The sequence below is a fragment of the Procambarus clarkii genome, chromosome 92 (genome assembly GCF_040958095.1).
Source record: "Procambarus clarkii isolate CNS0578487 chromosome 92, FALCON_Pclarkii_2.0, whole genome shotgun sequence".
Lineage (NCBI taxonomy): Eukaryota > Metazoa > Arthropoda > Malacostraca > Decapoda > Cambaridae > Procambarus > Procambarus clarkii.
The window spans coordinates 9,448,074-9,461,816 of record NC_091241.1 but is presented as its reverse complement, the minus strand read 5'-3'; the positions used below and the strand labels follow the sequence as shown (position 1 = coordinate 9,461,816).

The 13,743-nt window shown below is 40.9% G+C and overlaps 1 protein-coding gene across 1 annotated transcript; it reads right to left on the bottom strand.

Annotated features, from left to right (window-relative positions):
• Positions 1-2,378: 2,378 nt before the first annotated feature.
• On the bottom strand, positions 2,379-11,530 carry LOC123775083 (chitinase-3-like protein 1). The gene is made up of 11 exons (XM_045769929.2): positions 11,373-11,530; positions 9,865-10,007; positions 8,645-8,794; positions 7,738-7,869; positions 7,237-7,494; positions 6,481-6,666; positions 6,004-6,141; positions 5,585-5,734; positions 4,179-4,619; positions 3,880-4,050; positions 2,379-2,864 (listed from the first exon to the last, which is right to left on the bottom strand). The coding sequence occupies exons 1-11, from the start codon at positions 11,437-11,439 to the stop codon at positions 2,742-2,744; spliced, it is 1,959 nt and encodes a 652-aa protein (XP_045625885.2). The 5' UTR covers positions 11,440-11,530; the 3' UTR covers positions 2,379-2,741.
• Between the last annotated feature and the right edge of the window lie 2,213 nt (positions 11,531-13,743).

The window sequence follows — 13,743 nt, the reverse complement described above, 5'->3', positions numbered from 1 at the left end:
AAGAAATTTATTTATTTATTTATTTATTTATTTATATACAAGAAGGTACATTAGGTTTATGAGAATATATAGCATAGTATTTACAATCTTGTAAGGCCACTAGTACGCGAAGCATTTCGGGCAGATCCTTAATCTAACAGATAATTTTAAGTAGGTAAATTCTAGCAGAATTAATAAAATGATAACAAATACATTGCAAGAAAAAAAATGAGATGATTATGAGAGAGATTAGTAAGTATATTAAAGCACATTGGTATATTAAAGCTCTGATTGATTACATTGACAGCTTGATTGGTAATTTAAACAAGATTAATAGAGCTGAAGAACCACACCAGGTGTCTTGTTACTAACGCTTCGATTAATAAATCCCACTGTCCTATTTGCCATATTACGAACATTCATGCATTGATTCTTTGGTTTTAAATTCTTACTAATTATAACTCCCAGATCCCTTTCGCAATCCGACTTCTCTATCTCAACATCATCTAGCTCGTATCTTGTAACTCTATCATCATTACCTAGCCTCAAAACTTTACATTTATCAGCATTAAACTGCATCTGCCAATCTTTTGACCATTTCAAAACCCTATTTAGATCAACTTGAAGTGATAGTGAGTCTTCTTCCGTGTTTATTTCCCTACCGATTTTTGTATCATCGGCAAATTTGCAAATGTTGCTACGAATTTGTTGCTACGTTAAACGAATTTATTGTTAGAGTTCATTAGGAATTAATTTTGTTGAAGGCAGAGTTTCCAACAAATACCTTCCTGTGATTGGCTGTTGTGGGGAATGCCAACGCTTATATGAATAAAATGCAAAATAAGAAATACGTCCTTTTGCTCAATAACCTTGTTGTTGTACAAAAGAACAACAATTTCTTTTTTATACAAGACAGAAATGTCCATCTAACTGAATAATATAGACCAATAAGAGGACGGAGGCATTGTATCGCCCATATTATTTACGTGAGTAAATTACTTTCAGCAATTTGGATCTGGCAACCCTGGGATGCAACCCCACAACGAGCTAACTAACTCCTGGGTACCTTCTTACTGCTAGGTGAACAGAGGCATTAGGTGAAAGGAAATATGCCCAACCATTTCTGTCCATCCCAGTATTCGAACCCAGAATACTCAATTGTGCGTCGAGAACGAACCCGACTGTCCTACCGGCCCCCTTGGTAACATATGTTATTGTGCCTTCATTTACAGGAATTGTGATTAATAATATATCATTGTTGTGTATTTTCATTTGTTACAATTCTGTGTTATGATATTATTATCGCTGTGCAGTGCTTGTGTTTCGATTGACAAGTGTTAGTAGACCGTTGTATACTAATCGAATTCCTACGTGTGGTTGCCAGTACTATAGACAGCTTATCACGAGTGCATTCACTTAATTCACTACTCTGTTGGCGTTAAAAGTGACAGGAGGCAACTTTGCTGTTTGCAAACTTGCAAATATCAAACTGTTTGATATTCCTTGTTTGCTTAGTTTTGTGGCCGTGATATTCTCTATTAACGTAAAGAACTAGTGGTACTGTGTGCTAGTGTGTAAAGTAACAGTGCTACTTTATTAATAAATTGCTGCTAAACCAACAGTAAGTTACACAAGTTTTCAATTAAACCCTTTTCCCCATACTACTCTCACATATTTGAGGTTATCTTGAGATGATTTCGGGGCTTAGTGTCCCCGCGGCCCGGTCCTCGACCAGGCCTCCACCCCCAGGAAGTAGCCCGTGACAGCTGACTAACTCCCAGATACCTATTTACTGCTAGGTAACAAGGGCATCAAGGTGAAAGAAACTCTGCCCATTGTTTCTCGCCGGGACCGAACCCGGGACCACAGGATCACGCGCCCCGTGTTCTGTCCACTCAGCCACCAGCTTACTAAGACTTGTTATACGACTTCTTTATCCACTTACAATTCCTGAAACAATTTCGAGGGTAGAGCTGCTACACAGCCTTACACCAACTACAAATATTGGTGTATGACCCCTTTAGCCCTCTAGCGAACTTGTGTTGGGAGGACGACGACCCTTAATACAAGATCACGATATCCTAGTGGAGGAGTTCGTTCCTTTGTGCCGTTATCTCGGCCACTGGTGTATCAGTGTCCTCTTCTTAGTTATTTGGGTAACTCAAGGTGGGCTATTACAAGTGCAAGGAGCAATTGTAGGTCCTCTTTAATAATCCCAAGCATTACAGTCCTCTCTTGCGAACTTTCTTGAAGATTGGTGTCAACGGAGTAAATCAACTGAGTAAAAAAATTATAATATCCTCCTCGGGAAGAGGACAGAAAGATATGACACTCCTCTGTTCTTAGGAAGGGACAATACCAATCTGTTCCTACGATTATAAGGTAAAGAAACGCTCTGCAAGTCTTAACAATATATATATATATATATTTTACACTATCATCAACTATAATTCTTTTAAAACATGCATCTCAATACCGTCTTGGATCCTTGCGCATCCCTTCAAGTGGTATCCCAATCCACTTGAAGAGTTAACTCCCTTTTGTGAAGCTCCATTTGAAGAGTTTACTACCTTACATGAGGCTCCAGTAACCGTGCCAATCTCGAACTCCTCGCATTTATGGTCCCAGTTTATTTTCTTAATTACTTTATCAAAGTTAATAACTTAACATACATCGACAAATACGATATCCTCTCATTGCCTGCTGGTGAAACAACTAGTGATGTTGATGGATGTGGAGATGGTGGCGGAGATGAGGAGCGACTAGAGGTTGCAGGCAGAGGTGTCAACATCGCCGGCAGTGTCACACTGAAGGATGTGCTGGTTCCAGAAGAGACCAGCAGCACACTGCTCCAGATGGGGCGATCCTTGGTAGCACCAGTAGTACTGCCAATACAATTCAGTTGTTATGTGTGCCTTCATAAACTTGTATCACGTGTGTGGACCTCATAGTGTCAATGTACACATGCATGTGGACCTCATAGTGTAATGTACACACGCATGTGGACCTCATAGTGTCAATGTACACATGTATGTGGACCTCATAGTGTCAATGTACACATGCATGTGGACCTCATAGTGTCAATATACACATTCATGTGGACCTCATAGTGTCAATGTACACATGCATGTGGACTTCATAGTGTCAATGTACACATACATGTGGACCTCATAGTGTCAATATACACATTCATGTGGACCTCATAGTGTCAATGTACACATTCATGTGGACCTCATAGTGTCAATGTACACATTCATGTGGACCTCATAGTGTCAATGTACACATGCATGTGGACTTCATAGTGTCAATGTACACATACATGTGGACCTCATAGTGTCAATATACACATGTATGTGGTACCTGATACTCTAAGTAAACATAATACGAAAGATTAAAATCTAAACTGAAGATCAAAGCAGCTAGCTTATCTTAACCCTTCAAATTTGTACGTGAAATAAACTTTCTGAATTTACTGGCCAATACAAATTGATCAAATAAAGATTAATTTAATTTTTACCTCAATTACAGACCTTAAACACAACTTAAATCTACAGAAAACCAAAAAAGTAATAAATTTTACATTTTCAAAACTACTTAAAAGACCGATGATAAAGTATAGAATTTACTAAACACAATTAACAAATCATAAACCAACCCTGGAAACACAAACCGAAACTGTATTTTCCGCTTGTTACAACTTGTAATGAAGTTGTTACATCGTGTTTATGACGTATTAGAACATTGTTACAACTTGCTATATTGGTTGTTATAACTAGTTAGGAAGTGTTAAAATTTGTTCGAACGTTGTACCAACGTCGTAGTTTCGGTGTGTGTTTGGCGGGTTAAGATAGTTTGGAAATATTAACAATATTATCGCACGAATACAAGAATTGTTGTCACCTTATCGCAGTCTTCAGCGGGGTAATAGACATTGTCGACCTGGCAGGTCCACAAGTTACAGCCGGAGGTGTCCACGTTCTCCTCCCAGTTACAGGAGTGGAGGGACTGGTCCCACACCGTGCCCCCAGCACACAGCATCACCAGAGGGTTCCCGTTCCTGCACTCCCAGAACTGTGGGGCACAGATAGGCGGTTCTCAGTGAGCTGGACTTTGGGTTTAGTCGCACGCGCAGAGCTATTTGTTATAATTTTTCAGAAAAATTATATCATAGATACACACACAATAAAGGGTGAACAAACCTTATTGCAGTCAGGGTGGGAAAACGTAGTTCCATCACTTAAACCGGTGCAGTTGGGCTTAAATACTGGATGACGAGTAGTGGTTGAGCCACCATCAGTGGTTGTAGTGGTAGGTGGCTCAGTAGTGGTAGGTGGCTCAGTAGTGGTAGGTGGCTCAGTAGTGGTAGGTGGCTCAGTAGTGGTAGGAGGCTCAGTAGTGGTAGGTGGTTCAGTAGTGGTAGGTGGCTCAGTAGTGGTAGGTGGTTCAGTAGTAGTAGGTGGTTCAGTAGTAGTTGTGGTAGGTGGCTCAGTAGTAGTAGTAGTGGTGGTAGTAGTTGTGGTAGGTGGCTCAGTAGTAGTAGTGGTGGTAGTAGTAGTTGTGGTAGGTGGCTCAGTAGTTGTGGTGATAAATACCTCAGTCGATGTGGTTACTTCCCAAGTAGAAGTTACGGCGGCACATTCCTGTAAAAGAATAAATGGCTAGAGATAAACACAAGCCTCGCCAACCACCTGCATGGTCGCCTAGCCTCTCAACCCAGGCCAGACAAAAAACAAAAACAGTCCAGCTTGGATAGCCTCATGCTGGAGAAAATAGCCGAGGCCTCGCTCTATCCTGCCCAAAGCGTAGCTAAAGTCAACAGCTCACAGCTCGAATACGACTCGATTGTGTTACCTAAGACATTACTTTAATTTAAATTTCAACTGGAAAATATCCTCAGGAACCATAGGAGATGGGGGGAGGGGGGTCAAATGACAAGCTGCCGCTTTCCTGTTCTTATCGAGGCCACTAGAGATATTGGGGCCATCAAGTAAATTCAGGTAAGTATCTCAGTTTGGCATATAGGGGATTAGAGTACATAAAGTGTGTGTATCAAGACAGGGACACACACAACAAGCATTGTTTTATATTGTACAGTATATAAATTGAGCAATTTCGATAATAATGTAAACTTACGTTACATGAAATGGAAATCTTATTATAAATGAAAAAATATTGGAAATTTTTGCAAAGTATCCATAGTTAGCTCCTAATAGAAGTCGCTCCTAAAATTTTAGCTCCTAAAATCGCATTTTTTGATATGTCATGAGGCTGTGTCGAGAAAAACACACAATAACTCTTCTACTATCCTGTAATATCTAATATTGGAATTCATTTTAGAAATAAACAAAAATACCTACCTCATGGTTGTAAACTGTTTAATAAATGTAACCAAAGTCGTCAAATATTGAGGAAAGATGTACACGTTCGTAAGAACTTGTGTAACTGCTTCGTGAATCTAGCCCCTGAGCCGTAGGTCCACATGCCCTCCCTCCCTCCCCTTAGACTCTTGGCCCCTGGAATAAGTGTGCCATGAGCTTTCTCAGAATTGGGGTCTAGACTTATTTACTCAACTAGTGAGCCAAAGGCTGGAAGTTTCAGTACTGACCAACTCGTCTCCACCAGCCGGCTTGCTGAGCGCCCTCTTCATAGCCTTGATGAGGTGGAAGGGCTCGTTGTAGCAGAAGCTGTGGAAGTCGTCGGTGTCGATGGTCCACACCATCACCCCAGCCAGACCCTTGTTCTTGGCCAGGCGAGCCTGTGTGTAATGGTCCAGGTCAGCCTTGTCGCGGGGACAGGTATGGAGACATGTATAAGGCACAGGTAATGAGTTAGTTTTAAAAGTCCCAAAAGTTATATTTTACATGATTATATGATGTGAGTCAGCCAACTTAGACGTGGCTGAGAACAATCATTGCTGCAGGACGGCAGGATCAAACCAGCCGCTCTGCTCCAAAGATTGTCTCATAGATACATCACGTTACTGGGATTTCATTGTGTAGAAGTGAACGTTTATCTGGACGAGACCTTGAGGTAGGCGGAGTCGGCGTCGTCGTAGCCGCACCAGATCCTGTCGCTGATGCAGTAGAAGTAGGGCTCGTGGAGCGCCGGGTCGTGCACCACTGTACAGTCTCCTCGCTGGTCCTCCGACAGACGCTCACAGATCTACCAGAGGAGGTGAGACATTATCTCATGCCTTTCATATACTTTTCGATAATCCGACTCAAATAACAGCCACCATAACTCATTAACACAATTGCGTTTATTGGAACTGGATTATTATCAAATTCTCGGATTAACAGCCAGTTAAACTCATTCCTGTCAGCAACAGTGGCCTTCTCACAATATAAATGTGTTGTAGGGAGGACGAGGATGTCGCCACTGGCAGCAGAAACTTGTGAGGTATAGTACAGGTTTCTATGACATTAAGATGCCCGAAGAGGTTGTCATCTACTGATGCTCTTATACCAGCAGCTGTAACTAGTTAGATCAACACACACTTACTTCGTTAGCTCCCAAGCTGCCAGGGATGCGAATGTAAGGTCCAGCTTTGCCGGGTTTGTGAGCTGGAGCCAGTATACCGTGTTGACTGATGTCATCCAGAGTCCAGCACCGGCCGTAAGCGGGGATCCCCAGCACCATCTTCTCCCGAGGAAGGCCCAGTGACAGGTAGTAGTCCACAGTAAATTCCTGCCAAGAGGAATAGATACACGTTTCTGCCTCCGTAATCCGCAAGCCATACTTTTTGCTTTGATGTCCAAAGGGTTTGGAAAGGATGGGGGAAGGTAGAGGGATGGGGAGGTGAAATTCTGGAAGAGGATACGGGAGTAGAGAGAGAGGAGGCCATGATTAACCATGGAATTGTGCAAGCCATAACCTATCACTGAGTTACTCAAGCCCTAATTTATTATTATTATTATTTTTCATTTTAATGGAACTGTCCTATCCCTGATTAAATATGTAGATATCCTAACTCAAACATTTGATTCCAGAATATTTCCAACAGGAGTTTGGAAGATTTCAGACAGTTGAGGGTAGCTGGAGCTGTCTTCAACTGACTGCCATCTTCCAAAGTGAAGATGGATGGGACTGCCATTTTCCAAAGCGGAGAAGATGAAGGTAAGGTGGAGCTGTCTTCACATACTACCATCCTTCCGTCTTCGCCACACACACACACACACTAGTTGATTGACACTTGAGAGGCGGGACCAAAGAGCCGAAGCTCAAACCCCGCAAGCACAAATAGGTGAGTACACTTACCACATTAAAGTCGATATACTCGCCCCAGTCGAGGTAGTAGCCACAAATAGGGGCGTTGTGGTGGGTGAAGTTGTCCCAAGCGCCGTGATAGTCGTAGCCCATCACGTTCATGAAGTCCAAGGCCTGGGCCAGGGCTGGCACGTCGTAGGAGGCGTCGATGGTGGGCTTGCCGGGCGACAACGCAGCCGACAGCAGCAGCGGCGGTGTGAACTGGCTGAACACGCTTCGGAACTCCGTCAACAGCGTCACAAAGTTCTCCTGAGGTAGGACGAGGGTGGAGTATTAGCCTGATGACTCACATACGTGGTGTACAATGATCTAGATGTCTCGTTTAGTGTATGCAGCTGACGTTATGCTATTTATCAGTCTCTCTGGAGTTATTGCTTGGTGGTATAGCTAATGTCATGTGTCTCTTCTCTAGTTAGTGTGCCGTCCACCATGTTTGTTGGAGTCTACTGGGTATACCCAACACCCACCACACCTTGCCCTGGGTATACACACCTTGTCGTCCGGAGCACCACCTCGGGTGGTCGGGTATTCCCAGTCGACGTCGAGGCCGTCGAAGTTGTGCTCAAGCACGAGACTGACGGAGCTGTCGATGAAGGTCCTTCTCTTGGCCGGGTCCCTGGCCATCTACAGGAAGGAAGGAGCATTCAGGTAAGGTAAACTACATTAATTAACTGGTATCACTGTAGCAATAAATGGATGCACCACTACACTAAACACATCATTCACTAATGTTATTAAAAATATTAGCAAGTTTAACATACAGCTAACTATGTTTTTACGAGACCTAGATAGTTTAATTTTTATTGATGCTTGTGACGAACTGGTTTAACGTGTAACTCGTTTAACACGTTATGCTAGTAACTTTACACGAACTACATACCTAGTTTAACTTTGCACTTGAACTACGCTCTTTACGGGAACTATATAGTTTAACATTGTGTTATGAGGTAGACAAATGTTTACCTTTTATGAGAGAATACTCGAGTATGTACAATGGTGATGTTTTAGCCCTAACGTACTACTGAGGTGTCCTATCCCTAACCTGTCACGAGCTGCCCTATCCATAATCTACCACTGAGCTACCCTATCCATAATCTACCACTGAGCTGCTCCCTCCCTAATCTACCATTCAGCTGCAATATCTCAAATCTACCATGGACTTACTCTACTCTTAAGTTACAATTTAACCTCATCCCTGATTTACCATGAAATAATCTCATGAAGATTAGTCCAAGCCCTAAATGTGATGTGGAATTTTATATCCAATTCCAGATTGATGAAGATTAAGCCACCCGAGAGCTGGCACGGGCAGGAATAACCCGTAAAATCCAATCCTAGACTTCCGTAAAGAAAAGTAGCCTACCCTCCTCCATCTTGATTCTCCAGAGTTGCGACTTACCTCAGAAAAGTCTGAAGAGCCCTCATTCCAGCCGCCAACGGCCAGCAGGGTAATCAAACTAGGGTTTTGTTCCTTGAGGGCGACGAAGCGGTCATAGGCACAGTTATTGCCAGGCTCTGGAGGACATAGCTCGTTCCACGGGTCCAAGACCTTGGAAGATTACAAAAAGTAAATATGAATTAATTATATACAGTATAGATTAACTATATATAGATTAATTATATGGCTAAATTATATGTAAACATCTATGGATAATGCGAGATGCATAGAGCAATTAATTAGGATATTAATGTTTTTGGGAAGATAGAGAGGTGGGGTTATTGTTAACACAGTAAGTAGTATTTCCCATTTAGAGGTTTTAGTTTTAAACAGAAAATATAACATTACTCTAATAACTGAACTACAGCAGCTGGTGCAGCATGACCTACAGCTTCATTTAACGTTGAAAATAGTATAACAAAATCCTAGGGCAAGAAATTGAGATGTTCCATTTCTCATGCTGTGTAGTGGTATCAATTTGCCGTATATAATGTTGATATCAGCTGCTGGTGTGGACAGGTGTGTAGAACTGGTGTGGTAAATAATTTCCACATTTAAATTATATCCATTTTCAACCCAATTAACACTTAAATATTAAATTAAATTCGCAAGGGGATTCGTCCTCTGTTTAAATTTATAAATAATAATACGTAGTAATATACGTTGTGGGCTGATGCAATACTTCTTGAGTTCAAGTTCAAATATGTATATTGAGACAAGGAAATGCATCTAAAAGAGATAGAGTAGCTTAGGCTATTTCTACCCTGAACTTCTTGAAGGCGTCGTCAGCTGTTCCTACCACAAGACAACTGAGAAACTGAGGTGAGGAAATTAAACTCAATACTTTATTAATTTATCGACCTAACAACATTAACTCGATTTCTTAATCAATTATAATTTAACGACCACTCGTAAATAATTATTAACCCCTGACTAAAAGGTAGATAGGTGGCTCGCCATTTTGGATATAAACAAACCCAGCGGCAGACATATCACGCCCTGCAGTAGCTGCCTAAAGGCTAAATAGCCTTTTTCAAGACAACTACCGCTGTTTTTTTGACCTCGCAACTGATAAACTACGTAACGTATTACATAGGCTTTGGCCATTTGTGTATTTAAGGTGTTAGAAGTGAGTGTGGTCACGCCGCGGCGTACAAGTAGTTAAAGATGGCTCGACTCACCTCAATCTCCCAGGTAAGGTTGCTGAGGCCGGCGAAGCCAAAGATGAGGTGGGTACAGAGGTTGGGGTCTATGTCATCCACGTCGAACCTCCCGTTGCCAGGCCGGTATACCGCCCACGAGGAGAAGTAGCACACCATCATCTCTGAGGGATACAACATGGTGGTCAAGTATGGTGGGGGTGTGTATGATATATGGGCTGTTGTTGTTGTTGTTGTTATAGATTCAGCTACTCGGAACAAGTTCCAAGTAGCACGGGCTATGGTGAGCCCGTAACTTACCTGGCACAGGAGCAGTGCTGTGAATTCGTTATATGGGCGGGGGGTAAGCTCCTTATAGGGAGGGGGTGTAATGTGTTTGTCACACCAACACCCAGTGTGACCCACAAACCATAATCTAATCCACTCAATATTATTTTAATATTTTGTATTGCTGTTGTTCGTAGTATAGGCCACAAACTGCTGATAACGAAGTAAATAAACGCGAATATGAAAATTTATTATTCCTGTTACTAATTAACATTATTTATAACATTATAACTAATATTACCACTTATCTTGACCTTAGGAAAAATTACAAATGATTTCCCATGCCTAGCAAAAACGCTGTCATACCAAACCTTATCAACTCCTATCCCTCCCTCTCCCGTCACCTCGGTGCCTGGGTACTGGTGGAAGAGGCTGCAGCTGGTGCGGGTACAACACCACCTGGCTAAACACGCACTACCAATCATAATTATCGCTAGCTAGATATTAGGCTGTTATTGTTAGCCCAATACAAAATATAAACAAATATGTGATAAAAACACACTAGCCATAAAGGTGGTGTTTCTACATTGTGTTATGATTGAGGAAACGAGTTATCTGGTCACCTGATTGGCAGTCTCCTTAATCATCGACAGTCATCTGTCTACCTCCTTTAGTTATCTAGAATCATCTGTCAAACTTCCTTAATCATCTAGAATCATCTGTCAAACTTCTTTAATCATCTAGTCACCTGTCAGCCTCCATTAATCATCTACAGTAGGTACCTATTACTGCTAGGTAAACAAAAGGCATCATATGAAAGGAGTAATTTTTTTTCCAAAATGCTTCTCTCCTACCGAAGGGATTCGAACCGGGACTTATATCGCGTGAGACCCGACTGCTTGATTATTGTTCCGCATTTCTATCAACTCTACAACCACGTTATTGCGACTCTTCTCGTGAGATTAAAATTAGGGTTTATATAATAGAGTTTTAGTCAATATATCATATTAATGTCTATAAGGCCTCTTGAGAAACTGTACCATTCATAAATATATCATTTATGCTCATTGCAATTTCTAATATGGCACCGAAATGCTGTCACCAAATTTATTTATTTATTTATAAATTCATTAATTACCTCTCCCACTCCATTATTGATATGCTGCATGGAGGTACATCAGACATGACGAGCATAACTTAAAAAGAACTATGGCACGATTATCACCAATAATTAACACAGTTATCACCATTTGCAGCCTTACCTGAGGAGACATAGGTAGCGAGGAGCGCGGGTAACCACAACACTAAACAAATTCGTAATCTTGTCATGACTGGTATTGTGTGTGGAGTGTGGCGGGAAGGTGAAGGGACGACATATATACCCCGTCGCTTATCTCTCTCTTGCTCACTAGTTCCTTCATGGAGTGAAATTTTATTCTGAAAATATTTAGTCGTGACGCAGACTAGCAGATGCACTAGCGGCATCCATTTATAGGTGCAGGTGTCCTGTGTTTAATAAGTGCAGTGGTCCTGAATTTAATAAGGAATATATGACAATCTCAATTATTTCCACCAATACGTATATTATTAACCATATGTGTTAACTCAAATGATTCGCAGACTTGGGTTGAGCAATGGCGGGTGTCACCATGACAACAGCTGCCTTGACAGGAAGAGAGTGGATATTTTTAAGAAACACTGATAAAGTCGGCTTCTTATTTCCAAACTGACGCAGGACAGTTATTGTTTCGAACACAGCTTCAATGTCACCATGATATATGTATCATGTATAAATTCATCAAACTGCTGTGGAGTTGCATCCTAGGGAGGGTCAGTAGTTTGATCTTGGGGTGACCTCGATACAAGGCAAAACACGGGGAGGAGAGTGATGGCAGTAACTTCCTTCTACTCCCAACATATCATTTGTCTTGAAAAAAAAATCCCTTCAGTATCAAGTGCGACATAAAAGTTTGCGATATCTATGGCATTGTTTACTCCCGGAAAACCTGACACAGTGAACTACTGAGGATTGAGAGATGAATATGGTCTACAGATGATAATTATAATATTATTATTTTTAGAATTATATTATTTTATTTTGTTGTTCGATTGTATTCAGTATCAGAAATTATTTACAAAGGTGGATATAGGAGTAGATCTCCATCTCTGTACACATTGCGAAGAACTTGTACATTCTATGGTATGGCACCAGCTCCATAACCTAAAATAAGCCTTATAAAGGCATGATAAAACTGAAGAATTACATTAGATATCTTATTTCTAAAACCGTATTACAAATCTTGGGTATCCTATTTGCCTTATTTTCAACATTTACATGGATTTATTTGGTTAAGATTACTTAATCATGACACTTAAACCATTTGGCATTTAGGTTTTGACCATTATAGCGTTATCCAGCTATGTGGTCCCTCACTCATCACATGCTAGGATTCGACCCTACATTTGTCAGCAATAAACTCCGTCTTTCAATATTTCGCCCATTTTGAAAACCTAAGTCGTCTCACAGCGATTCGATTTTGTCTTTGAATTTACTAACAGCCTTATTTTGGCATCGTCAACAAATTTGGTAATTTGCTGTTTAATCATGGGATTAAATCGTTTAAATATATGGTAAGCAACACGACAGAGTCCAGGGACAATGCACTTACTCAAACATTAAATTCGTTTATGCTTACCCATTGTTTCCTTTAAAATAACCATACTCTGATCCATGTTAAGATAAGCCACCCTTTACACCTTGTTCTTCTACTTTTCAATTAGTTATTTAATGAAGAATAACTTCAAAGGTTTTGTAATGTCAAAATGTATTATGTTGCAATCTTTTTCTTTATCGACTACTTCATATATGATGGGAAAGAATAATAGTAATTTTTTAAACACAAGAAAAAGGTTGAACCCGGCAGTGCCTGGGTTTGTCTCTCCTTCTGTCTCGATCTCAGAAGTAGTAATACTGTAACCTAAACTAATTCCCGTTCATTGTTTTGAAATAAAGCATGAAAAATATGCTGGTAAACAATGGTCTTCAGCATCAAAACTGTGCGGTAAACACTACCTGACATTTCAGACGTCATGAAAATCGTAGAGGGTTTGATCTAGATTCCGATATTTCTTTAAGCATTACACTTAGGCCGACCCCGACTGGCCTATGGTACTCCAACCCATCCTCCTGTTTAGATAGTTACTGTTGTGACGGTCGTTAATAGTCACGAATCCATACGTTATTAGCTTTTAGATAGTAGTATAAGAACTAGTAAGGACTTTTGAAATAAATGAAGCTAAAAACAAACTTAAATATTCCCAGGTATAGCACACACATATACCATATTAGGCCTCAGATATCGTGTGTTAGGCCTAGGAAGGTTAGGTTAGTTTAGTTAATTTGTCAAAGCAACAAAAGTAAAAACTAGTTTTCCGGTTTGTCCAACTCAATAGTTCAGATTTCTACTTTCTAATTTCGTTGTACGTCGGTATATATACTATGGTCCTTGTCGTTACTATAAGTACTGTACTACCAAAACAGGAGGATGGGCTGAATACTCACATGCTCACCATGTGTGAAAGTTGGGTGAGGCTAGCCTCGGGCGTCTGGCCTCTGAACTTTGACACACACAT

Coding starts and splice junctions, on each gene's coding strand:
- LOC123775083 (XM_045769929.2), bottom strand. CDS start 11,439: ATGACAAGATTACGAATTTGTTTAGTGTTGTGGTTACCCGCGCTCCTC. Junction 7,870..8,644: donor GCTCTTCAGACTTTTCTGAG/GTAAGTCGCAAC, acceptor TCCTTCCTGTAG/ATGGCCAGGGACCCGGCCAA. Junction 4,620..5,584: donor CGGCTGGTGGAGACGAGTTG/GTCAGTACTGAA, acceptor ATTCTTTTACAG/GAATGTGCCGCCGTAACTTC.